The 24,077-nt window shown below is 50.3% G+C and overlaps 7 protein-coding genes across 7 annotated transcripts; 3 read left to right on the top strand and 4 right to left on the bottom strand.

Moving 5' to 3' along the window:
- Window positions 1-566: 566 nt before the first annotated feature.
- J7337_009382 (uncharacterized protein) lies at window positions 567-2,096 on the top strand (the record flags this gene model as incomplete). The annotated part of the gene is made up of 2 exons (XM_044826980.1): window positions 567-587; window positions 636-2,096. 2 exons carry the CDS (start codon window positions 567-569, stop codon window positions 2,094-2,096), a joined length of 1,482 nt encoding a protein of 493 aa, XP_044677574.1.
- A 404-nt stretch (window positions 2,097-2,500) lies between these two features.
- J7337_009383 (uncharacterized protein) lies at window positions 2,501-5,520 on the bottom strand (the record flags this gene model as incomplete). Its single annotated transcript, XM_044826981.1, has 6 exons — window positions 2,501-3,198; window positions 3,248-4,288; window positions 4,336-5,051; window positions 5,103-5,188; window positions 5,280-5,372; window positions 5,482-5,520. 6 exons carry the CDS (start codon window positions 5,518-5,520, stop codon window positions 2,501-2,503), a joined length of 2,673 nt encoding a protein of 890 aa, XP_044677575.1.
- A 1,156-nt stretch (window positions 5,521-6,676) lies between these two features.
- J7337_009384 (uncharacterized protein) lies at window positions 6,677-8,570 on the top strand (the record flags this gene model as incomplete). Its single annotated transcript, XM_044826982.1, has 4 exons — window positions 6,677-6,741; window positions 6,785-6,857; window positions 6,910-7,842; window positions 8,298-8,570. 4 exons carry the CDS (start codon window positions 6,677-6,679, stop codon window positions 8,568-8,570), a joined length of 1,344 nt encoding a protein of 447 aa, XP_044677576.1.
- A 94-nt stretch (window positions 8,571-8,664) lies between these two features.
- On the bottom strand, window positions 8,665-13,569 carry J7337_009385 (uncharacterized protein; the record flags this gene model as incomplete). The annotated part of the gene is made up of 1 exon (XM_044826983.1): window positions 8,665-13,569. The coding sequence occupies one exon, from the start codon at window positions 13,567-13,569 to the stop codon at window positions 8,665-8,667; it is 4,905 nt and encodes a 1,634-aa protein (XP_044677577.1).
- Window positions 13,570-16,409: 2,840 nt separating this feature from the next.
- On the top strand, window positions 16,410-19,562 carry J7337_009386 (uncharacterized protein; the record flags this gene model as incomplete). The annotated part of the gene is made up of 1 exon (XM_044826984.1): window positions 16,410-19,562. One exon carries the CDS (start codon window positions 16,410-16,412, stop codon window positions 19,560-19,562), a length of 3,153 nt encoding a protein of 1,050 aa, XP_044677578.1.
- Window positions 19,563-20,044: 482 nt separating this feature from the next.
- On the bottom strand, window positions 20,045-20,338 carry J7337_009387 (uncharacterized protein; the record flags this gene model as incomplete). The annotated part of the gene is made up of 2 exons (XM_044826985.1): window positions 20,045-20,226; window positions 20,284-20,338. The coding sequence occupies 2 exons, from the start codon at window positions 20,336-20,338 to the stop codon at window positions 20,045-20,047; spliced, it is 237 nt and encodes a 78-aa protein (XP_044677579.1).
- A 1,240-nt stretch (window positions 20,339-21,578) lies between these two features.
- J7337_009388 (uncharacterized protein) lies at window positions 21,579-23,139 on the bottom strand (the record flags this gene model as incomplete). The annotated part of the gene is made up of 2 exons (XM_044826986.1): window positions 21,579-21,611; window positions 21,667-23,139. 2 exons carry the CDS (start codon window positions 23,137-23,139, stop codon window positions 21,579-21,581), a joined length of 1,506 nt encoding a protein of 501 aa, XP_044677580.1.
- Window positions 23,140-24,077: the final 938 nt, after the last annotated feature.

Here is a 24,077-nt window from a genome sequence, read left to right on the forward strand (position 1 = left end):
TTACAATAGCTCTTTGAGTTTCACACAAACCAACGGTCCAATCCAAGCCAATTCATGCCAAACACATCCTCAACCCCCTGAAAGACTCCCCAATCACTCCTCCAATGACGCATCCTTGCAAACGCATCCTCTCTCCAAGCCTGCCAAGTCGATAGATATCATCCCAGTGACGTCTTCCGTACCTGAGAAAGATGGACCCCTGTCCCCCGTCGCTAGAGCTTCTCCTAATTGGCCATCCCACATCCCTCATGACCCACTTCTCTTTCTTTTCCCTTGTGTCAAGCTTCAGGACCCGACGATCACCGAAGTCGAAGTTTGCGATCCATCCGCTTACAAAAACTGAGCTCCACTGACGTCGACGACGGTTTTATTCGTTTCTTATTGCTTGCGCTTGTTTAGAGGGTTTCTTGTTCTTGGATGATTGGGACCGAAGCTTCCGCGAGCTAACGACCTCGGTATCAAGAGCTTCAGCTGAACATCATCTCTTACACTACTCTGTACTTCTTAAGCTTTCAGTCTTCAAGTCAACTTCTTACATCACTTTCTGGTAACTTACATCTTCAACAATGGCCCCAATTGGCCTCCGGGTAAGCTCTATATTCCCCTACCTCTCCACTGTCCTCTAACATCTCTAGTCCTCTGTGACCACCCGCGCCATATCCCTCCGATCCTCCCATCTACGCCAAATCCCTCCAACACAATACCCACGATCCTACTCCAACTCTTCAAAACCCCCCTCCTCAAGCTCAAGCTCAAGCTCAAGCTCCAACGACTCCATCGCAAGCAGCGCATCCTCAGCACCAAGCAGTAAACTCAATGTCTTCAGCAGCGAATGGGAAGACCTCGACACATCCATCAAGTCCTTCGCCGACCTACCACATCGACTCTTCGGGGCGAACCAACACATGATCATCAACTATGAGCTAAAGGAAGCTTTGCGCCTTATGCTGCGGCAGTTCAACGCGCCGATAATGTACTGCTTTGCTTACGGCTCTGGTGTCTTTCCGCAGAGCCCTTCCAAGGCTAGTATTTCGGAAGCAGACTTTCGCGCTGTGCATCCGAATCCACCGGAGGCGTTGATCAAGTCGCAGAAGGGATCGCCGAAAGTGCTGGACTTTATCTTTGGTGTGTCGCATGTTGAGCATTGGCATTCGATAAACATGAAGCAACATCGGGATCATTACTCGGGACTTGCATCGCTAGGCTCAGGCGTGGTATCGCGAGTGCAGAACTGGGGTGCTGGTGTCTACTTTAACCCTTATGTCGAGGTCAACGGCATGCTCATCAAGTACGGCGTCACAAGTATCGATAACCTCGTTCGCGACCTTTCTTCATGGGATAGTCTATACCTCGCCGGTCGTCTTCAAAAACCCGTCAAGATTCTCCGCGACCATCCTCGCGTCCGACTCGCCAACCAACATAACCTCATCGCCGCAGTCCGAACAGCTCTTCTCCTCCTCCCACCACAATTTACCGAAGCTGAACTCTACAGCACCATCGCTGGTCTAAGCTATCTAGGCGATCCACGAATGGCCCTCCCAACAGAGAACAAGAGCAAAGTCACAAACATCGTTGACAACAACATCATTCACTTCCGTCGTCTCTACGCTCCTCTCGTCAAGACCCTTCCCAACGTGGACTTTACAGGTGCATGCCGCATCGACGACACAGACTGGATCATGAACCCCGAAGCCGGCAACACACTCCAACAAGACATGGATCCCAAACGTCGCGGTAACATGGTCAGACGACTCCCCCAAACCTTCCGCTCCCGTCTATACTTCCAGTACCAAAGACGTTTCGGCATCCCCCGCGGAGAGTTCAACGAGCTCATGAAAGCTTCAACGGACGAAGAAGGCGGCGCCGTTAAGAAGATGCAGGGCGGGGAGTTTGAGCGCCGCATCGCCACAGACGACGCCCAGAAACTCAACGAAACGGTGCGCATCGTTATCAAGCAAACGGTCAACTGGCCAAGTACCGTGCAAAGTATCAAGGGCTTATTGATGGGCGGATTCTCGAGAACGTGGCGCTATCTCGGGGAGAAGTATTCAAAGTACAAGAAGGACCAAGATAGTAAAAAGAGCAAAAAGGCGTGATCATTTCTGTATATTTAAATTAAAGCATTACTTCACGTACCATGAATGAGAAGTACAAGGACAAAAAGCGAATTGGTATAGACGTAGCGAAGTAGCAAAAAAAGACTCTGGACATAGTTGTCCTTTTTTATGATTCATCATGGTTCTGTTTCTTTCAGCTCCAAGCCTACTTTCTGTTCCTCCCGAGGTTGTGGTTTTTAAACATACAAAATACGCATACAAAGAGAAAATTATACTAAGAAAAGAAAAACAGATGAAGATGGGTAACAAAATGAACAAGAGTGAAAAAAAGCTTCACCCCCAGGAACAAGCCCCATTACGCTCGCTATTCAATGCGCCGCCAAGATATGGCAGATATCTTGTGTTTTCTATCCATGCACGTGAAAATTATTCAACACTACCCACTACCGTCCTTCGTATTTACCGCTCACGAGCTTTCTCGAGATAGGTACGTCAACCCACTTGTGTTCTGTGCTGGCGGTGTCGTCTGCGAAGGGATCGTCTTCAGAGATATCCTTGCCTTTACCCTTGCCCTCATCGAGTCTGGAAATGGAGATACCGCTGCCGATGACTTGATCGCCTGTGGCTGTGAACTCCCAACGTGCTTCGATGTGGCCCGGCTTAGGCTCTGCGCCTTCTGCGCCTATGATGCGGCAGACGATCTTGTGAGGTTCCGTTGTGAGGGTGAGATCGCCGATGCGCCAGTACACGAGGTGCTTGTCCTTGAGGTGTGTTCCTACGGGCTTTGTCTGGGCACCACTGGATTTGCCTTCGTAGGTGGCGACGATGACAACGTTGTGTAGTGTTACGGGGGCGGTGAGCTTTGACGATGGGTTGAGCTGGTACTGAAGCAAGAGGCCGAGTTTGTCTCCTTGGGGCTTCCATGCGGGCTTCAGGGAGAGAGGAGCATGCTCGCCCAGTGTAGGGGTTTCGGAGTCCTCGGAAAATACTCGGTATGAGAATGCGGGCGCGTTCTGCGTGAGGTGAGATAGATCCAGGTTGAATTGGTCATTATGGTCAGGAGATGAGTTTTGCACAAAGATGCGGTTCGGCCCGATGCGCTCAAGGGCCGAAAAGTTGTTGATGCGAATAGTCTCATAGCCTGATATGTGTTAGTGAGTGTAACTATTGTGATTTTGGGGATTGCTTACTCTTTGCATCACCGGAATCACTGGGGTTATTGACGAATGCAATCTCACCAGTAATGGTTGCTGACTTGACGACACCATCTTCAAATGTAGCATTGACACTCTCAATGATAGACGTGTTTAGTCCTGGAGCGGTCATATGCGCATGCTGAGGATGGTTCAGACCACCCAATGAGTTGCCCGACCTCACAGACTGTGTATCCGAAGTGCCAGCAATGCTAGCCTCGGATGCCAAGGCCGCAACTGCACTTCCCTTGGAAAGAGATTGTGCGAAGGTTGGAGATGTTGGCCTGGCGCCCAGGGACGAATCTGTACCGCTCTCAGGGAGGTTGGGCGGTGGCACATACATAGTATGGCGCACGTCACGACGTCCTCTCACTGTACCACTACGACGAGTTGCCGGTCCAAGCTTGAGACTGTTGGCGACACTAGAAAGAGCAGCCATCTTGGCTTCTGGATCTTCGTCCTCCACAGGCGTCTGCTGAATGTTGACCTTGAGAAGCTGGTCAGGATCTTCGCCAGATTCCTTAGCTTCACGCTGAGCCTCGGAGATGGGGTCGTTCATTGGTGGTGGAACGGTAAATCCTTCAGCGTCCTTGGTTGCGAGTTGCGGCGCGGGGGACTGGTTCTCCTGCTTGTGCGATGGTGGAGGACCAGGGGGAGGCTGGACATCTGACAGATCGGGTTCATGGTTACCGTTGACTGTACCCCCGGTCGTTTGTGGGATCGGGCTGTCGAGCAGGTTTCCGTTGTGCGACACTCCGTTCGTGTTCTCATGCGAGGCATCGGGCCTGGGTGAGTCGGTCTCGTTATTGGGCAGCTTGGGCACATCGGGGGTTTCTGCTAGAGATGACAATCGGTGGTGCTCTGCGAGGTTGTTGGAGGAGCCTCGAGGGGAGACACCGCGGTCGCTTTGACTGTGACTGGTTCCCATGCGTCCAAAGCTAGGACCTAGCTTTCCAGGAGAGAGCTGGCCGAAACCGGCATGCATGCTCTGCCTCCTACGTCCACCGAACATGGTACCGAGGCGGCGCAATTTACCACCTTGAAGCTATTAGTGACCAGTAAACGAGAGTTGCCAATGGACCTACCTGGCTTTTCCTGTGGAACCGAGTTGTGTTCGCTGATATCATCGTCGCCAGCGTGGGAAGAGGCGGGAGCTGGAACAGGGGCAGGAGACGATGTATGAGCACTTTGAGCAGGCAAATTGGTGCTATCGGCTGTGCTGGGAGGCACTGGTGTCGAAGGAGCTGTGCCTGCAAAAGACGACTGCCGTGTTGATGTCCTCGTAGGAAGCTTCGCCTTGCCAGCCGTAGCCCTGTGCACGAATGACTGAATCTCCTTTTCGGTGTCGATTTCAAGCATCAGAGCAAGAGTCTCCATTGCATTCTCTTGCACACGGCCAGCTGAATCGGATTCATGTGTCTGATACTGTGTGAGAAGATCACGCAGGTTGTTGACTCGTGACTCATCGAGGGCCTGGAGAGATTCGAAAATAAAAGGTGCCTGCGACTCCCACTGTCCTGTAGCAGATTCGAGCTTGGAGGAGGCTGCATCGACCTTTGAAGTGTTTGCACGGCCTCCTTTCTTGGTGAGCTTGTCGACCTGATTCTGGGAATCTTCGAGGTCCTTGGCCATAGTCGATAGGTTGCTAGACATGGTGTTCATGTTCTGGACATCTTTGCGGTTGGCAAAATTGCGCAGCGGATGCTCGATGTCTCTCTCGATGCGATCGGCAAGCTGATGATGCGAGTGGGCGATGTTTTCCGTCGAGTCGATGATTCTATTCCACGGCGCTTGGAAGACACTGCAGTTCTGTGAGTGATTGCGATACAAAGGCCTCAGGAGGGATGTTTACCCTAGCTCAGACTGGGAGTTGGGAACCTTGAAGGTAGCAAGCTTCTTGAGGCCCTGCACGTACTGATCCTCCACGCGACGGCGCTCCTGTGTGGAATTGGTTAGCGGGAAGTCGATGAGGCTCGCAGCTTGATGCCATGTCGTTGCGTAGCCATTGGCGGTTTGCGGGTTGTCGTACCTGGAGCCAGTCGGCAATTTCGGTGTTGACGCGGGACATGCGCTTCATTCGTTCGGTAAGAGTATGCACCGCCTGGCTGGGCTGAAGAGTTGCCTATTAAAGCGCATGAGAGTCAGCCAATGTTCAGCCTGGTATTGTATCGACTTTTGCCTCCATTGTCGCTCGTGGCGATAGAATTGGAGGTCGAGGGGATTTAGCTCACCAGCATGGCGGGATACTCGGCCCTGGCCATATCCTCCATGATGGGCAGCGCAAAGGATTACTGTAATTATGTATAGATGCGGATGAGGGAGTAGTGAATTAATTATAGGATTAATCGCTCGAGGACGAGATGCGCATGGCGGTTTCGGTTGAGCGAGAGGGGTCGGTCGAGATTCGGAGGTAGACAGACAAGTCGAGTTCGTTCGTATATGATGATGAGCTACGTAACAAAGGAGTTATCCGTAGCAGATCAGATGATTGTGATATTATCGGAAGAGTCGGACTCTGAGGGGTAGGTGAGTATTATTGCCACAGAAAGCGTAGATCCAATGCCAATGCAATGCGATGCGATGCGATGCAGCCGAGGATGGACGGGGACGGGACACGAGGTTGGAAAACAAGACAGAGGAGTAACTTAATGCCTTGGCTGGGACGACAACGGCTAAAAAGGGCCCTGACCCAGAATAACTAGAGAGAGGCTGGCGCTGAAAGTGAGCGAAACAAGACAGGGCTGGCAGAGTCAGGTTTGTTTGGGCTTGGGCTGGGGTAGCTTAGCTTGGAGACGGTGGAGCTAAGCTAGGGGAGGAAAGAAAATTCAGGACCTTGGCCCTGAGTATAAAAATATTTAGATGAATCTAGCCTAAACTTGGGGGACAGTTTGCTGAGTTTATTCTGACACCCTACATCAAGGTCCCATGTTTTCTTGCTCCCTGAGCCAAGTTAATGGGCAAAACGTTTGGTGGTTGGTTAATTTTCTCTAGAGGCCTTCGAGAAGTTCCCTAACAAAATAAGTTAGAGTCACGAGGCCACGACATGACCTCATAGTCTCGGTACTCAATAAATACTCTAATGAACCCTGATGAAGCATCATACTCAAGAATATTATAATGAAAAGATATTGATCTGTTCTGACTCTACAGGCATTGCATAACTAGGTATTATACCTCCCGCTCCTCGTCATCTTGGCCTTGTTTCTGCTTTATGAAATAGCGGGCCTGTTCTCCATCTGCTTTTCCACCAGAAACAAGATCCTCAAAACCTGAGACATCCCAGTAACAGAGGCTGATCTTTGCTCATTCTTACCGTCAGGCGGGGAAATTTTATCTATTGTGCTATAATCCTTTGACAGCAATTGACTTTTTAGATCCCAATTTGACCTGTCATCTATCTAAACAAACCCTGCAAAGCAAAAAACAATGGAACTACCGGAATGGAAAGCTGCCCTGACCATGTCTCAGCGCTATGAGACGATTCAAAGAATGTAAGTGGCCTAATGTCTAATGTACAAATACTAACTCCCGTAGACAAGCCTCCCTTGCTAGTATGAGTGAGGCCATCGCCATAGAACAGGCCGCCTACCAAATCGCTTCTACTCAGGTGCGCCCAACTTCAGCGGTCCAGAACTCGCGGATCCGCTGACATGGCCTAGGACGAGTATAATCTCGCCTGTCAGCCAACCTCGACACCGACGCCTTCGCCTCCCCAGGAGGAAGAGGAGGGTGACTCTGGGATACGCATTGGGCCGTATGGGAACTGTAGACCTGTCTCGGATGGTGTAACTTCAGAGGTCTTTCGTTCGGGTGATAAGGCGCTTAAAGTCATTGTGACTTATCAGGATATCGAGCCGCATAATCCGCAGAGGGAGGCCAGGATACTCAAGGGATTGAGAGAACCGTGTATTCCCCTCCTCGAAACGTTTCGCGATCAGGAGCAGAGATTTGTTCTCGTCTTTCCGTTCATGCCATATACTCTGGCAGACCTTCTCGCCAACGGTCCTTTACCGCTTGATGCCGTCCGATCTATCTTTCGAGATGTCTTGCACGCTCTGAAAGATATACACGCTCAAGGCATCATTCACCGAGACATCAAACCGTCTGCAATCCTCCTCTCATCTTCAACCGGCCCAGCATATCTCTCCGACTTTGGCACAGCATGGCATCCCGAGCTATCAACCCAATCAGAACCAGCAGACGATAAAATCCTCGACATCGGAACAGGCCCTTACCGCGCGATAGAAGTTCTCTTTGGACATAAATCCTATGGTCCAGAGGTTGATATGTGGGGAGTAGGAGTCATGCTTTCAGAAGCACTCCGCGATCCTCCAACCCCTATATTTGAGTCTCGCGCTGTCCATGAAGATGGCAATCAGCTTGGTCTTATCCTCAGCGTCTTCAAGACCATTGGTACGCCCACGCCTGAGACATGGCCCGAGGCAAAACAGTTCAAGGTCGCACCTTTCGAGCTCTGGACTGTCTTCCCCGCCCGGCCTTGGGAAGAGCTTCTTCCCAATGTAGACCTTGACTTTATTGATCTCGTATCATCGCTGCTTCGCTACGACAGTCAACGACTTACCGCTGAACAGGTCAGTCTCAATTCACTTCCCGTCCTAGCAACATAACTGACAGATAACCCAAGGCTCTTGCCCACAAAGCCTTGGCCGTAAACCCCTGAGGTCAATTGGCAGAGCATCATATCACTGAAGTGCTAGCGTTGCCTTCCAACAATGAACAATTCACCGTCGTATCCATTGCCAATGCTAGACCCTGCCTCGTTTAATCTTTATAACCCGACCGAAATTCTTCGCGTCAACCAATCTCATTGATTCACTACTACACGCACAAACAAGAACACAACGCATCCAAAACGCTTTCGCACGTAAAACAACACTATAACGCACTATAAATAAATACACGCTCCAATTACGCTCCAAAGACACTCCAAACAGACACAATGGGCACCCCTGAAGGCATGCACTCCACGTTCTTCTCTCAACATCCCTAACATCAACCAGATAACAACAAAACCATCCCCTCCGAGGTCGATCAGTTCAAGAACTCTCCTAAGCGCGATAATGCCGAGAATGATAAGGCTGAGAGCTCCGAAAAGAACGAAAACACTGTCAAGCAGGATGACAAGCAGAGTGGATGTGTGGAGAACAAGGAAGATGGTGGTGCAAAGCTTGTTGAGGAGAGCTCCGACAACGAGGAGGGGGATGCGGATGATGAGAAAGGCAGGAATGTGAAGCTGACCGAAAAGGGCTCGGACATCGAAGAGGACTCGGACAACGAAGATGGCGGTGGCAAAGTGTAGACGCACCATTGACCATATCTCTACCAGGACACAACATTGAATGCTAATACAAAACTTTTTATTCTATCTTCTATACTATACTATGATACTCCTCCTAACCCTGCCTTCTCTTCGTATCCGAACCCAGATAGTCAATTGGATTTCGACACAGCGGGCACGTATTCTGGTTACTGCTCTGGAACCACTTGTACAAACACGTCCTGTGGAACAAGTTCTTGCAAGTAGTACATCTCTTATCGGGCATGCGCTTGTCAGTCGAGATAATGCTGTAGCAAATAGCACACTCGCTCTGCCCCTTAAGCGCACCGAGAATGTTTCGCTTGAAGACTTGAAGACCATCGATGATGTTGCCGTTGGAGAAGGTGATGACACCCTGTGTCGTCATGATCCAACTCTGCCACTTCTTCTCATTGACAGCGACACGGTTTAGACTCTGTACAGAGACATTCTCGATGGGGTAGTTCTGAGGGATCTTGATGGCAATTGCTGCTTGATCCTCGTCGACTTCATAGCCAGCTATGATTTCTCTGGAGGATCGCGCGACACGTACAACAAGTTCTTTCTCGTCCATAGCAGGAGGCTCCTGGCTATCAGCCCACTTTTGGACTTCATCTAGGACGTCTGAGACTATGATGGGTGAGAAGTACTTGGTTGTCCACGACTCAACAGCGATTCGTGTCTGCTTCGAGCGACAGTCGATGTACCAAGCACGGAACAAGCCAGGTGTGTACTTGTGAAGAAGGTAGAAGAGATGAACCAATAGCCACTGCATGTCCTTCTCCTCGGGCTCCGACTCTGCCAATTTGACATCATAGTCTTGGATGTGCTCTGAAGTGAGGTTGACCTTTTCTAACTTCAACGGATGAGCAGCTGAGTGACCTAGCACATCAAACATGAAGTCTAGCAGTGGCCCTACGCAATTATCTTGCTTAAGGTTGTCGGTAAAGTCGTTTCGGATCTTGAACGATGATGTCGAGTAAGCATCAAAGACAAGCTTCCAGGAGAGGAGGTATGAGCGGATAGGTGAGGGAAATTCGGCGAGCATTTCGTCTGAGTACTTTTCGAGCGTAGGGGCGTCAAGAAGAAGTGAGAGGAGTTCGTCAGGGAGTCGGGCGTCTGAGACTGTCAATTCCTGGTCCTCATGGTGTAGACCGTTACACATACCTGTCTTTTCCAGCAAAGCATCAATGGACTTCTGCTGTTGCTGTTCAGGAAGAGCTTGGTGAAGCAGGTTAAACGCAGCTGTCTGGATGTCCCGCGATTCCGACGCCACCAAGCCAAAGATATCAGACAGATCAGGCACATGTCGCAGAGAGATCTTCTGGGCCTCTCGGCAAAGCATGGCATCCACAATCTCAAGTGGCTGAGAGCGAGTATCTCGAGGAAGTCGCAGCAGCTCAATCAACGCCCTAGGCTTGGCACTGGCGTACTCCTTCAGGGCATCCTCAAGATCGTCGTTAGGCTCCTGCAAAGACTCAATTGTCTTGAATAACTTGAGTGAGGAGTGAATGAAGGGAAGAGCCTCGTTCAACTCGAACTCGTGTGCACGGTTCCACAGCGATATGCAAAACTCGATAGTCTTTTCCCAGTAAGATCCGTAAACGTCCTTCATACAAGGTAGCAGTTTGTTCAATGCCCGACAAATCTCGGCACAGAGAGCCGGGCTCAAGCTCTCGGGCTCGTCAAGCCAAGAGGTGATTTGACGAACGGCAAAAACGATTCGGTTGTTAGCGACTGGCATTTCGCCCGCCTCGTAAATCTGAGCACATTGAGACAGAAGAACAAGAGTCATCAACGTCTTGTCACTATCTGCCTTGGCTCCTGCGATCTCACTCACGACCTTGTTGCAGAAGTTGTTTGCAATCTTGGATGGCTGCAGAGTCTCGCCAAACCCAGTAATGATAGCCGAAGCCGGCAGGACGGTAGTAGGGCTAATCTTGAGAACATCAGGCTTCAGAAGAGCATCTTCGAAACTGGATGATGCCCCATGTGCCTCAGCTAGGAATTGAACAAGCTCACTGAGTGCACGTGCACTGTATAGACCTCTGGGTGTCAGCTCCTGAGAGTGTTCGGTCAACAGATCAATAAGGTCTTGGATGATCGGCTTCTCTTCTGAGTCGCTCCAGGCGCTAGCATCAACAGCCAATTGATTCAAGATCCCACGTGTCTTGGAGACGAACTCTTCGGCCTGTGCACTTCCTTCAGCATGCTTCAGAGTCTGCCACAATCGGTTCTCCTCCATACAGGTGATTTGATCAGAGATGAGCTGCACAGTCAGACACTGAAGATACAACAACTCAAGCTGGAAGGGTTTGGGCAACTGAGACAGTGGAAGCTTCTCCGAAAGCTGAGACACATAAAGAGCCATCCTTGCAGGAATGGCACGTCCCTTTCTGTCCCGATAAATTCTTAGGTTGGCAGATCGAGGAGCTCCTTTTACCAGAGCAGCAGCACCACCGATGCTATTAGTAATTGATAGAGCAGGATTGACGGACAGTTCCAACAATGGCGCGAGCTCCTTCATCCACACGTTGGTGCTTGGAAAGAGCTCTTCAGAGGGGATATCACTCGAGACCGCGTTGTATGCTTGTGACACCAACGTGTTAATGTCCAGAGACTGCGTTCCCGCTCGTTCGAGGTTGGCCTGAACGACAGCAACAACAGGTAACTTTCCGTCAGTGTGAGTATCGAGAAGATTGCGGATGGCAGTCGCCTTTGAAGAAATAGTGGAATCTTCAAGCTCAGAGAGACCGAGAAGCAGAGCTACCAATGTTGTGTGAACGCGCTCATCGCGGGAGAACAGCTCTGGTCGGCCCTTGGCAGTAATCTCCAAGGCTTGGAGGGTTGATTCCGTCTTCGAAGGCTCCTTCTCAAGGATTTCGACAAGAGCTTGAACAAGGTCTCGGTAATTGCTGTCGGTAAGAGTCTGATATGTGACAGCAGCCTCCAACAATTCCCAATCGTTGCTACCACCGACCGCCAAAAGAATAGCCTGGCCGATAATGTGCTTTTGCAAGTCCATGTTTCCCTTGGCGAGAACAGCTCCTCTATCGTTGGAGATCAGTGATGCAAGGGCGACGTCACGAGTAGCCTCTGATGGTAGATCGAGGACAGCCTCGACCCAAGAGTTCCAGATAGGTGCGAATTGGGTCGACACAGAGCCGAAAAGATGAAGCGAGGAGAGAAGGTATCTTGAAGAGGGCGAAGTGACAGCTTTGGCAGCATCTTCACGAGCCAAAGCAGTGAAGAACGTCGAGAGCATTACAGCCCCTTCACCGTCGAATAAGCGAGGTGCCATACTCAATGCATATTCGATGATTCGAGCTGCACCAAATGGCTTCAAGTTCCGGCTCTCCAGCAGTGTGATACTCTGAGAAATGGCCTTGAGGGAGGGTTGAGCCGTGTGGTCTGGCACGTCTTCCTCCAGATCACCTATCTTTTCCTCAATCTGGCCCACGAGACCGAACCACCGTCGACCTTCCTCAGAGATCTTTTCTTGAGATTGCTGGTACTCCCGCGAAACCTCTGGCAATGATCCGGAGATCTTGGCACAGAAGACACTGGCGAGGCGGTCCCATTCTTCCTTGGACGCGGATACCACGGATGGTGACGCTTGGACAGTGGCGATGTAGGCTTCGACCAGGACGGAAATCGCGTTTGGACCAAGCGGTATAGCTACAGTCTTTTCTGATACCGAGAATAAGAACTGCTCAATAAGAGGAAAGAGGTGTTCCTGCACAAATGGTAGTTGGTCCTCGGCTGGGAGGTTCTTGAGGAGACGCTTGGCTGTGTCGATGAAGCACTTCCATGCATAAGAAGTGTTCGTTCGAGGCTCATCGCGATGTGTGATGCCAGACTTGAGAGAGGACAAAAATTGAGAAGCGACCTCGGGTGTGATCAAATCCGATGGCAGAACCATCAGAAGCTGATCTAAGTACTCCCAAAACTTGGGCGGACTTCCTTGAGATCCCTTTGCAACGAATGCCTGCAGCCTGCCAAGAGGAGACTTTGGACCGGTCGGTGTCTTCGTCGATGTCCAAACATCGGGATATGTTTGGGTCATTTTTGTCAGCGCTCGCACATATTCGAGCGCCGAGCCAGCTTGGTTGGTCTTTAGACCTCCTGTGATGAAGGCTTGCTTGACCTTCGCATCATCGGCATATGGCAACTTCCGGTCGATGGTGGCGAACAGCAGCTGACATACTGTCTTCCTGACCGACGAGTCATTGAAAGTAATGGTCTTCCAAACGTTTTCCTCTGCAAAAAAGTCATCGTATCGAGATTGCAACTTCTCCAGGTGACTTGGCTCGACCTTTTGTAGTAGACTCAAGACAAGTGACAAGCTAGCAGTAACAACCCGGTAATACTTTGCCTCGGCATCCTCCGCCGTCGTTGATCGTTCATCGCTCAGGGTATCTTGTGTTTCCTGGATAGCATCAATGGCATAGTCAAGGATCTGGCCCTGGCACTTGGTCCAAAACGCAAGGACCTTTTCAGGGGTGTTGAGGAACGAGGTTAGACCGTCGCTAGCAGCCCTTGCAACAACACGGTCGCGGTCATACAGGCCGGCAAGCCATGCACCGACGATCTTTGGCAGATGGCGCTCAAAACGCTTGCGGGCTGATTTCATGAGCTCAAACTGAAGGTTGTGCGTCAGTTCGCGCACTCGGCGAGAGTTGTCTATCGATGTGCGAGGATATATTTGGACCCAAACGTCGAGGATGTCCTCTTCAACCCCGCCATCCTTGTCAAATGGATGAGCCTGTACATAAGCTAGTAGCTCCTCGAGCGCTTTAGCCTTGGTGGTGCTGTCCTTCTTTAGAATGTTCTTGAGCGACACAACAACATTCGGATCTGAGACAGCAGCAAATGAAGGAGGCTCAGCGAGGTACGACAATGAAGTCCCTGAGCCGGCGGTGCCAAAGCCTCCGAAGCCCGAGAAACCGGAGCGGGGTCCTTCCAAACCACGGCCGGTCGGTTTCCCTTGAGACCGCTTCATGGCTGTGATAATTAAGTGATAATTAGATAAGGATGTCGACGTAGGTGTAGTTCAATATGTAGTGACAGGTGCCGCTCGGCTGAAGATCGGTTAGGCTCTAATTCGGTTGAGGCTTTCAAGGCTGATGATGATATGAAATTTGGTGGTGAGATGATGTCACGGAGCACGGACCGTGGCTAAACTTAGGGCCGTGGTCGATTTCTGAAGATGGGCGGGTCAGGCTGTCATGGGCTGCATGAGCCTCATTCCCGACAGAGGAAATCGAGGGATTATATATGTAGCTGAGAGGACTGATATATAACAACGTTTTTAACTTAGAGAGAAAAAATTACTTTAAATTTTATTCTTCAGGAAACAATGACTCTCACCTTGAGCCACCTTGACTCACGCCGATCGGCTGAGCCAATCACAGCTCGTAATGTAAGGTGTGAGTTTCCAATGAGCGAGTTATATTTCCGATGAGCGAGTTATTTGTGCATAATCTCTACGTTACCAATCACTACCGTATATTCTCAGGGTAGCAGGGGAAAACTATAATCTTCATATCGGCTCAAGATTATACGTTGGAAAGCTTGTTACAAGTGCTCTACGGCTGGAAAGTAGTCCCAACTCTTCTCCACAACATCCGAGCTAACCTAGACCTCAGGCCAATCATGGAAATAATATCGTTCTGCCTCAAGTCACTCCAAGAGCCTGCTTTTATCTATTATCGAGGAGATCATGATTAGCACACGAATAATTCCGCGATGCTATCAGGCTATGTCTTGTAAGATTTCATCTTTCACGATACTTCTTGCATTACGCGCTCGCTGAAGGAACCATTGAGAACCATCGATTTACTAACAATGAACGGAGGGCTGAGGCTCACACAGTGTGCCAATCAGCTTACGGAGCCCCTGTAATCACTTCTCAAACCGTCGACTTACAGCACGAAATACACTATCGATACACCGAGGCGCGGATGTGACTTATCAGCTCGTGATACCAATCACTCAAAGATAAGCAGAGCATTAGTACAGGCTCAAAGTTTGCAACTGTCAATGCCAGAAGTACCAGAGCATGATCGACTTGCCGCTGCATATGTTGTGTCTCGCAAAAAGAAAGCAAAGAATGCTGGTGGCCTTGTTTGCCTGGTTTGCTGGTTGATGACCTGTATTCCAGGTTGCAATGGATCGCCACTGCATGCAAGCATGTGAGAGCAATTCATCCCTTGGCTGCTTGGTTTCAGACAACAAAAGCCCCTGTCGTCTTACGATTGGTTGCGGCACGTCAGGTAGGATTGAGTCGTTTAATCGCCGCGATATGCGCCATTAAATCAACCACTCAACAACAAAGACCAATAGCATCAGCAGTCTGTTGAATGTTAAATTCAGTCGAGCCAGTCGAGGCCGCGTCACGATAGCAACACAGCTTCTCAGTTGAGTCGAGAGAGCCGCATTTGTTGATATTCTTTCCTTCTCTTGCGGTTCAAAAGGGCCGCATCGAATCAATGCTGCTTGCGTTTGTGCTCAGAATCGAATGGCTTAGGTTCAAAGCCACAAAGACCCTAGCAGAGACGAGATAAGCCGACCTCGACCATCCCTGTCACCTTGTGTGAGCCGCACCATTAACAACTTTGAGCGGCCGCTTGACAATGAGCGGAATGCCTGTTTATAGAGGTCACGATAGTTGCGTGTTGGTCTGGAACCAAGTAAGCCACTCTGTCCTTACGCCATACCGTTTTACAAGATCTTTCCGTCAAGAGTAGAGCGGCTGTGTAAGGTAAGCAATGTGCCCATCATTACGGAGTACAGTACGGTATCTCTCCAGGCTGCAGGCAGAGGCTCTGGGCCCTGCGAGCTTGACGTCAACGGCTGGTTCACGGACAGGCGGGGCGGGAGCAGCGTCCACTTGCCGCTTCGGGGTGATGGTGTCTTCCCCGCAAATGGACGACGAGCAGTGGGTCTGGCTACTGCAGTCACGGCTCGTTACAGCGACTGAATGGTCCGAAATGTACTGTACTTCACGGTCTAAGAAGAGCAATGCCTTGTACCGTCAGCAGGTTGAGACACGTTTGCGGAACTTGGTGAGCTCTACCTTGAACCGGGTTGTGGACTCAAGCCTCTGAGTGAATTTGAGTACAATGCACGGAGTAACGAGGCACAAGAGGCTTTCCGGCGTTCAACACGAGTCACAACTGTCAGTCGTGCTACAGTTTCACGGCGTCACCAAGCAAGCCCCTCTAGCTCTAATCAATCCAATTGTACTCCGTATCTCGTCTTACACTGGCTATTCCTCCCCATGTCCCCTCTTTTTCTTAGGCCATGTCCTCTCCACTCCCCCAACTTTACAGGGTCTCCACTTCATTTAGTGCCTCCCCCCGGGCGCTCTTTATCGAACAGCAGGCCGTCCCTGACCAAAAAAGGCCCCATCGCGTGTCGTCGTTCGTCGTTTCCGTTCCGTCCATCCAGTCCGGGCAGTGTGTTTTAAGGTCTTGGGTTCCCCTCATGTAGCTCGTCATCCTTTCTCTTCATTCTCCAGTTTCGCATTATTCACATTCAATTTACAGCATTTTACGCTCGCGTTCAATACCCTCTCATCGTCTAAGTCACTACTGTCTCACTTCCAGAACCGACGGCTTCTGTTTCCAGCCTTACATCACGTACGGTGCCTTTTGAACTGTTCCAATAGCAGCCTCGGGATTGTTGCCTGGGTGCTCGCTCTCAATCATCTTGTACCCGTAAGTTTAGAGCATCTGCGACATGTCTGGCATTCGCAACCAGCATGCTTTCCGAGATTGACTCACTTACACAGTACTGACATAACCAGCTCTTTTAGGTAATCCATAGCTCTACTACACGATGCTAGCGTCAACACGCATCTGGACAAGTGAACGACTTGTTCAGTCTCGCACGGGCACAGGGAATGCTCTACGTTCTACCGTTTCGCTACAATCGAAATGCGAGCAATACAGACACTATTCCCCTGCCGTGTCGTCTTCAACCGCTTCTGAGTTCCGAAATGGACGCCGACGTGGTTCAGCCAGGTTCCAGCAACCTACGGCGTTGAGTCGTAGCATTTCTTGGGACACCAAGTCCAAATCCACTTTCAAGAAGGCTGCAAAAGGCTTCAATCGATCTGTCGATCCTTCAAAGTTTACTACCATTGATCAAGTAGCGGCCTGGGCCAATGACTTGTTTGGTATCCGACCAGGAGCGAATATCGAAGACGTGGAGCGAAGTGCTATTGAGCACTTGTTTCGAGGCGATAGCAAGGCCAACATTCGCAAGGCTACTTTGACCAATGCTCATCACTTCAGCCGCGCAAATACAAGTGCAGCAAGATCGAAAGATACCCTCTTTTCTGCTGTTCGCGGACAAGACGCTACTTTCATCGATCCTATAACAAACCGTCGGGTGTCAAATTCTACAGTGGCCGGAACAGCAGCTCGATACGATGCCCAGCGAGACCTCAAGCCGACTGACTTCGTTGATGTATCTGCTGAGTCTGACTCGACTCCTAAGTATAACGACTTGGACAAGTACAAGCCAACCATCGATACTGAGACCAGGCAGCCAGATGAACCCAAGTACGACGATCTTGACAAGTATGAACCAGTAATAGATGAAAGACCTCAAGAGAAGTCTACTGAATACGATGATTTGGACAAATATGGCCCTGTCAAGTACAATGAGCCTGATGGAAAGCGACCTACTACAGCCGAAGAGGATTCTAAGCAGTACAAGGATCTTGATAAGTACTCCTCTGCGACCCTGGACGACCCTCTAGCCAAACGTCAATTGACCACTGAAGAGCAATCTAAGGTCTATGATGACTTGGATCAGTACAAGCCCGTTTACCACAACGAGCCCGATGGCAAAAGGCCACAGACTGCTGAGGAACTGTCCAAGAACTACGACGATTTGCATATGTACAACAAGGGGACGTATTGGAATGAGCCCGATGGCCTGCGTGAGCTTACGCCAGAGGAACGTTCCAAGGACTACAAAGACCTTGATATGTATGGACCAGTTGCATGGAATGAGCCCGACGGCCTGCGTCGTCTGACACCTGAGGAGGAGTCCAAGCAGTACAAGGATTTGGATCAATACGCAGATCCTTTTGAGGCAAGCCAGGCGGCTTTGAGGGCTCATGAGAAGGCGCAGATGGATCGCACTATGCGAGGCAAGCCCTTAGCCGCGAAGGTCGATGCTCCCGTCGAGGACTTTGCAAGCAAGTATGATGACCTTCACCTGTATGGCCCATACCACTGGAACGAGCCCGATGGTCTTAGAGAGCCTACCAAAGAAGAATTGTCCAAAAACTATGACGACCTTCATTTATACGGTGGTGTCTTCAAGTGGAACGAGCCTGATGGCTTGCGACCCCTGACGGCAGAGGAGAAGTCAAAGCATTACAGCGACGTTCATAAGTACGCTGCTAGCGACTTGTCACCACGTACTGAGCGAGTGCATCCCGAAGAGGCTTCCAAGGTGTACGAAGATCTCCCCGCCTACCGCAAATTCGAGAATGCGGATGACCCTGCACCACGAATCCACCCCGAAGTCGCTTCGAAGAAGTATACCGATCTGGGTGCGTATAAGTCTTTCGAGAACAGTGACCCTCAGACGGAGCATGTTCACCCGGAAGTGGCATCAAAGCAGTACAGAGATCTACACAAGTATCCATCAACTGGCTTTGACGACATCATCCAGGCAGTGCATCCTGAGGTGTTGAGCAAGAATTACACAGATCTTGGCAGTTACAGGCACTCCGACTTTGCATCCCAGGCTCAGGGCTATCCTGTTCAGCCCGAGGACGCATCCAAGGTCTTCCAGGACCTACGCAAGTATACAGGGGTTCGTCCCAACGAACCCACCGGCAAGAAGTCGGTCCCTCTGGATGAAGTCGCCCGCGGCCTCCGAGAGTTCGATTCCAAGGCAGGTTCCCAAGATTCCCCGGACTCAGCATCATATACTTATACTCGATCCGCGAACAGGTCTTCTCCCGGCTCTACGGAAATTAGTATGGACGCTTCCGGCCCTGAAAGTGCCGATGTCATCCGAGCTGCGGTCCTTCGCAGAGCTCGAGAAAATAGTGAACGAGTCGAGAACCAGGATCTGTCTGGCAACAAAGGTCAACAGGTCAAGACGGCACATGCTTCAGGTCTTACGGGAAACTACGCACGAGACTTTCCCGAGGAATTTGCCAAGTCCTGGAGCAGGGACAATTCATCATCTAAGTCGGTACTACTTCCCGATAGCGTTTCAGGAACATCACCCGTGAAAGAAAGCTCAAGCTCTATGGAAGATGTTGAGCCCGGATCTATGGATGAGAGCTTTCCTGTGGATAACACAAGATTAAAAACGGCACTGGATCGCTACGCGGCCAAGAGGATCAAGGATCCGTATTCACACGAACCTCAGGGTCTGCAGACAAGTTATTCCGAAGAGTGCGGGCGCCCAACGATGCCTATCATGGAGAAACACTACACACCTAAAGCCGAAGAGTCTACGACAAAGACACCAGAGGTACCCAAGTTGGCTTCATACAAAATTGTCGCTTTTGACCCAGTTTCGAGGGTGATGAGCGTGGCCGAAGCCAATTCCGCAGTCGGCGCCAGTGATAAGCCGATGCCTATTCCTGATGCACTCGTCAAGCTGGTGGACCCTGCCAATTTCCTCCCTTATGTCAAATTAGTTCAGGAGGAAGGCTACGAAGTAGTGTCGGGAAGGGGGCAAATGTTGATCTTTCGCAAAAAGCAGTCAGCCGATGGAATATTCAGTCAGGGTGGAAACTCTCCTCCCTCTGACAGCATTTACAGGATTTGGACTGACAGTCATTGCAAAAGATCCAAAAGGTGTGCAGCTCGGACGAAGAAGTCGACTAAGAAGAGAAACATTGGACGCAAGATTCTGGTGGGAACTGGTTTAGTTGCAGGGTTGGTCTACGTGGTGGCCTTGTTAGCAAAGTCTTCCAGCACAAGGAATTCTGATGGGAAGTCGCAGAACTAGTGGGTATGGGATTCGGAATTGGCTCGAATGACACTGCCTTTCATGTTGAGGGATGAGAGGTCTGCAAATGTTCACCAAGGTACACGGTGAGAAGTTTCTTTGGAGTTTGGTATTGGGATTTCAGCGATTGAGCTTGAGGATGTCTCAGCCATCCCGAGCGTTTATGATATGACAGCCTGTTTTCTTTTCTTTGTTGGAAGTTAACATGTGGGACGCATTCAGCGGAGCATGATAACACGGAGCTACGGAGTCAAGATACCTCGGCACATCAATTTGCATCGTTCGATAGCCATGATTACAATGACATTCGTTTATTATGAGTTATAACAGTTGTGTTCATTCTCGGGCTTTTCCTTTTGGTAGCCAATTTGTAGTGTACAATGCCCGTGACCTTTTGCATCCTTGCGTTTACCATGCCCATTCCATTGCGTGTTCCGTACAATTACAATTTCTCTTTTCCTTGTTCTGTCGATGCCGATAATCTAAGAGCCCTCTCGCTCTGTAAATCCAGGACCTATAGCGACCTGCCCGATCTTGTCCATGTGCATCTCATGCTTCTGCTCCTCAGGACTCCAGCTCTGTCGTCGCTGGATAGAGGGCGTCCAGCTATTCGTGTGGCGCATGCATCGGACGGCACCGGCTTGGGCGGATGGAGAAGTCGGAGCTGCAGATGACGAAGTCAGCTTGTGCAGAATTGGAAGCGTGTAGATGTGCTGTGTACCTTCTGAGGGAGGGGTTGTATGGGATGTTGAGATGGCTGCTGGTTGGCGATCCATTGTGAATAATGTTATATTGAAGAATTGGGTTGTAGGTTTTGTTGTGACGAGGTTAATGTTGATATAGAGAGGTTTGTTGGTATGTGAGTTGCTGTAGCTTCAGTCAGTATGTCTTATATCCCAACCCAACCCTTCAGCGCACTTACCCTCAATAACAATAAGTTCAATTAATTGATGGTAGTTCAGTTTAACTTTCTTACTTGCAGCTTCCCCTTCATCAGGACCTCGTTGTCATATTTATACACGTTTTCTTCCCGGAAGCATAATTATATCATAAGGGAACCCCCTCTTCAGCTCAACCCTTGCAAGCGTGATTTACTAGCATTCACTTGGTGATGATTGGAGGATGTGGCGAATTGAATGGCCTGATAGCATGTAAAGTGACGGCTGAGGCGTGATTATCTCGGTATTTTAGAGTTTGGCTCCAACAAGATCGGACCTCGGGTTTTGGGTGGGTGTCGTGTGATGGTGGATATAAATGCTGTGATGATGATAATTGATGTGGTGATAGGTAATTGATGCGGTGATGAGCAGTGCTTCAACGATATTCTAACTGTGATTTGTAAGTATTATTGGGTTGTTGCAGTGAATATGCAACTGTCTTTATTCAGCATTGTTTCTACAGGTTGATCTTCCCGGGTAAACACAGAAGTTGAGGTTTGGAGTTATAGTTACATCAAATGCATGGGGCATTCTCCGGGGTGGTCTACCCCAACGTGATGTGCCCCGGGTTAAAGGGCTACAGGCCTCGTTCGTTGGTGGAACCATGCACGTAAGAGTCCAGACTCTCCATTGACCTCGTGATGCTTATCAGATCATCCACCAACTGGATGACTTTCCCACATAAGCAACCAATCGTCGTGGTTAATTGGTGATAATCCATTGCTTTGCTCTCACACAACATACCATACACACATTAAAAAAACAGGTACAAGAATACGCTACCCCAAGCCCTTTCCTTTCCCATCTATATGCTCAACAAGGCATATCTCGATCCCTTTTTTTGGTACAACCCTTCCAACTCCATCATGCAGAAATAAAAAAAAATAAAACTAAGACGCCGATGCTATGCAGTATGCGAAACATGAGAGTCGGAAGAAATGTAAAGATAAAAGACATGGAAATGATAAAAGGGGTATACAGCAAAAACACAGACATCCACCGTTGAACAGGAAACCTTGAGAATCATGTACTCATCTCTCGGAGTGAAGAATCGTATGTACGTGAAAAGACGGGTGGATCAGGGAGTCTTGGGACGCTTCCAGTAGTATTGCTATTATATAGTGTAAGTTTTGAGTGTATATTGCCAAGTTGAGATTGTCACAAACCTTGTGTTGCTTGCGACAAGCGCGGAGACTGGGCTTGCGAAGGCCATCGACGACTGCGGCGCGACGCTGCTGGTCGTCGTCTTCCTCAGGGACATAATAATACTCGCTCTCAAGGGGCTTACCGGCTGCGTCCTTGCCCTGGCGCTTGATGATACCAATGCAGGGTGTACTCTCAATAACATCACGGAGATCGTCCTTGGAAAGGTCTTGCTTCTCCTCGGAGGGCAGGTGGGCCATGATGGTGGACAGAGGAGTCGAGGACAAGCGCGAGAAAGCGAGCTGATTGATGACATGGTTGCCAACAGCAGGGTGGGACTCAAAGGACATCCTGAAGATCTCCGGGGTCGGAGAAGACATTCGAGGAGGAGACGAGAGTGGAGACTCGGTCCTGGCCTGCTGCTTGCGAGGAGACTGTGGAGGAGCAGGAATCTGACGAGGAGCGAACAGATCCGAGGCAATGGCGCTGTGGAGAGGGTTGGCACGCTTGACACCCTTGAACACCTTGGGAGACTTTGTCGTTATCGAAGCCAACCGGCAGGAAATGTCGGCGCCGAAAGGCCCGAAGGAGTGCACGATAGGATCATTCTCCTCATCGGGGTTGTGGTCTTCACCATCACTGACCTCACTGCTGAAGCTGGCAGTCACATCGGTGCACATGCTGACATTGATGTTAGTAGGATCATGCTTGTGCTCAGGGAGTTGAAGCTCAGCATCGTCCTCGTAGATTTCAATGTCACGCTGTCCAGGGAGCAGAGCCTGGAGGCGGCGGGAGCTAGAGAGACTAGCAGGCGTAGGGCTCTCGGGAGAAGCAATACGAGAAGCGCGACGAGGAGGGGAAGACTGGAGAATGGCCTGGGCACGAGCCTGGCAGGGAGGAGAGTCCCAGGTGGTGTCGGAGAGATGGTCAAGAGCCCGCTTGGGCCATTGGACGAGGACACGCGAGTTTTGCACGTCAATTATGATCTCGGAGCCCTCTGTTTCACTGGTGAAGCTATCGCCCTTGTACAGCTCCCACGTACGACCCTGGCTATGCAACTTGAGACCGTTCCAGCCATTGCAGACGATTTCGATCTTGCTGGGCTCGAGGGGGCTCGCGGCAGCGACGAAGCGAGCCTTTACGTGGACGCGGGAGACGAGGCGGTCAGCGGAGATCTGGTAGTGTGACGAGTTGGACGATCGGCCCATGATGAGGGTCTCGCCGTTTTCCGAGAGTTCGACAGCGGGGACGGCAGCGAGCGGGGCACGCTCGGAAGCGGTAGCGGACCGTTGAGGCGGGGAACTCGAGAGGATACCTGTGCTCGACGTGGGAACGGGAGTAGGATATTTGAGGTGAGCTCGCGACGAGGAGCGCCCAGAGCCGAGATTTTGTCGCTTCACGGGTCGAGGGAGGTTTGGAGATGATGAGAGTGGCTCAAAGGGCGGAAGGAGACTCGGTGCTGAGCGCTTGGAGCCGGCGAGGGAGTAGGGCTTCATTGTTGGAAGTGTTGGTTCAGCGGAGGAGCCTTTTCGAGGTGACGAGCCTAGAGAATCCATTTTTGCGTTTTTTTTGTTTCTTGTAGGAGTTGTAGAGGCTTGTTCGGTTCTTGGAGTTGTAGATCGAGGATCGAGGTCGAACTGGATCGCGTCCAGAGACGAAAGATGCGAGTACAGGTAACACGCGTAAAGTGCAAACGTCAAACTCGCTCAGGATTCGAAATCTAGATCGAATCTTTCGTTACCGCCAATTCTCTCCCTTATCCTTCTTGATGTCTCGCCAACAGGCGTCGTGGTGTCAGAGAACGATGACGACACGAAAGGCGGTCTAGTATCTCCCTCTCTATTCAGGTAGAATACTTCCTTATTTAAATCATAGGTGTCAAATAAAAAGAATGAATGAGATACGGTCCCAAAGAACTCGACCAAGCGTGAAACCTTTTTTTTGTATGGTAGGAAGTAACGTGCAGGTGGTGGTGAGATTGTAAGAAAGGCTCTCGTGTTGGGTAGCGGGAGGTATTTAAAGAGGCATGCTCCGCTTTACGCGGGACGCGGGCGCCTCGCGAGCAAGTACAGAGTAGTCGTGGTTTTTTGGCGTTGGCGTTTTTACAGTGGTTGAGAGCGCTGTAATTTAGGGAGTTTAATGGGAGTTAGGTGCTTAACGCGGTTCTGGACGGGGCGCGTTGAGTGGTGATGCGGGCAGTGGAGTGGACCCGTGTTGGCGGTATCGATAAGGATGATGCTCGCTGGGACGCGCTGAGTTATAGTGGCTGCGTTTTAGATCCTTGCTTGACATGCTTGATGTCTCATGTGTAACCAATCCCCTTTTCTTTTTTTGTATATCCCCTTATTGCTGTCTTTAACTCAATATCTCCCTTGCTTTAGAAGCACGTTGTGAATGTAATCGTGAAGAATTGCCGTTGAGGATTTAACGGGGA

This window comes from Fusarium musae, chromosome 7 (genome assembly GCF_019915245.1).
Source record: "Fusarium musae strain F31 chromosome 7, whole genome shotgun sequence".
NCBI lineage: Eukaryota > Fungi > Ascomycota > Sordariomycetes > Hypocreales > Nectriaceae > Fusarium > Fusarium musae.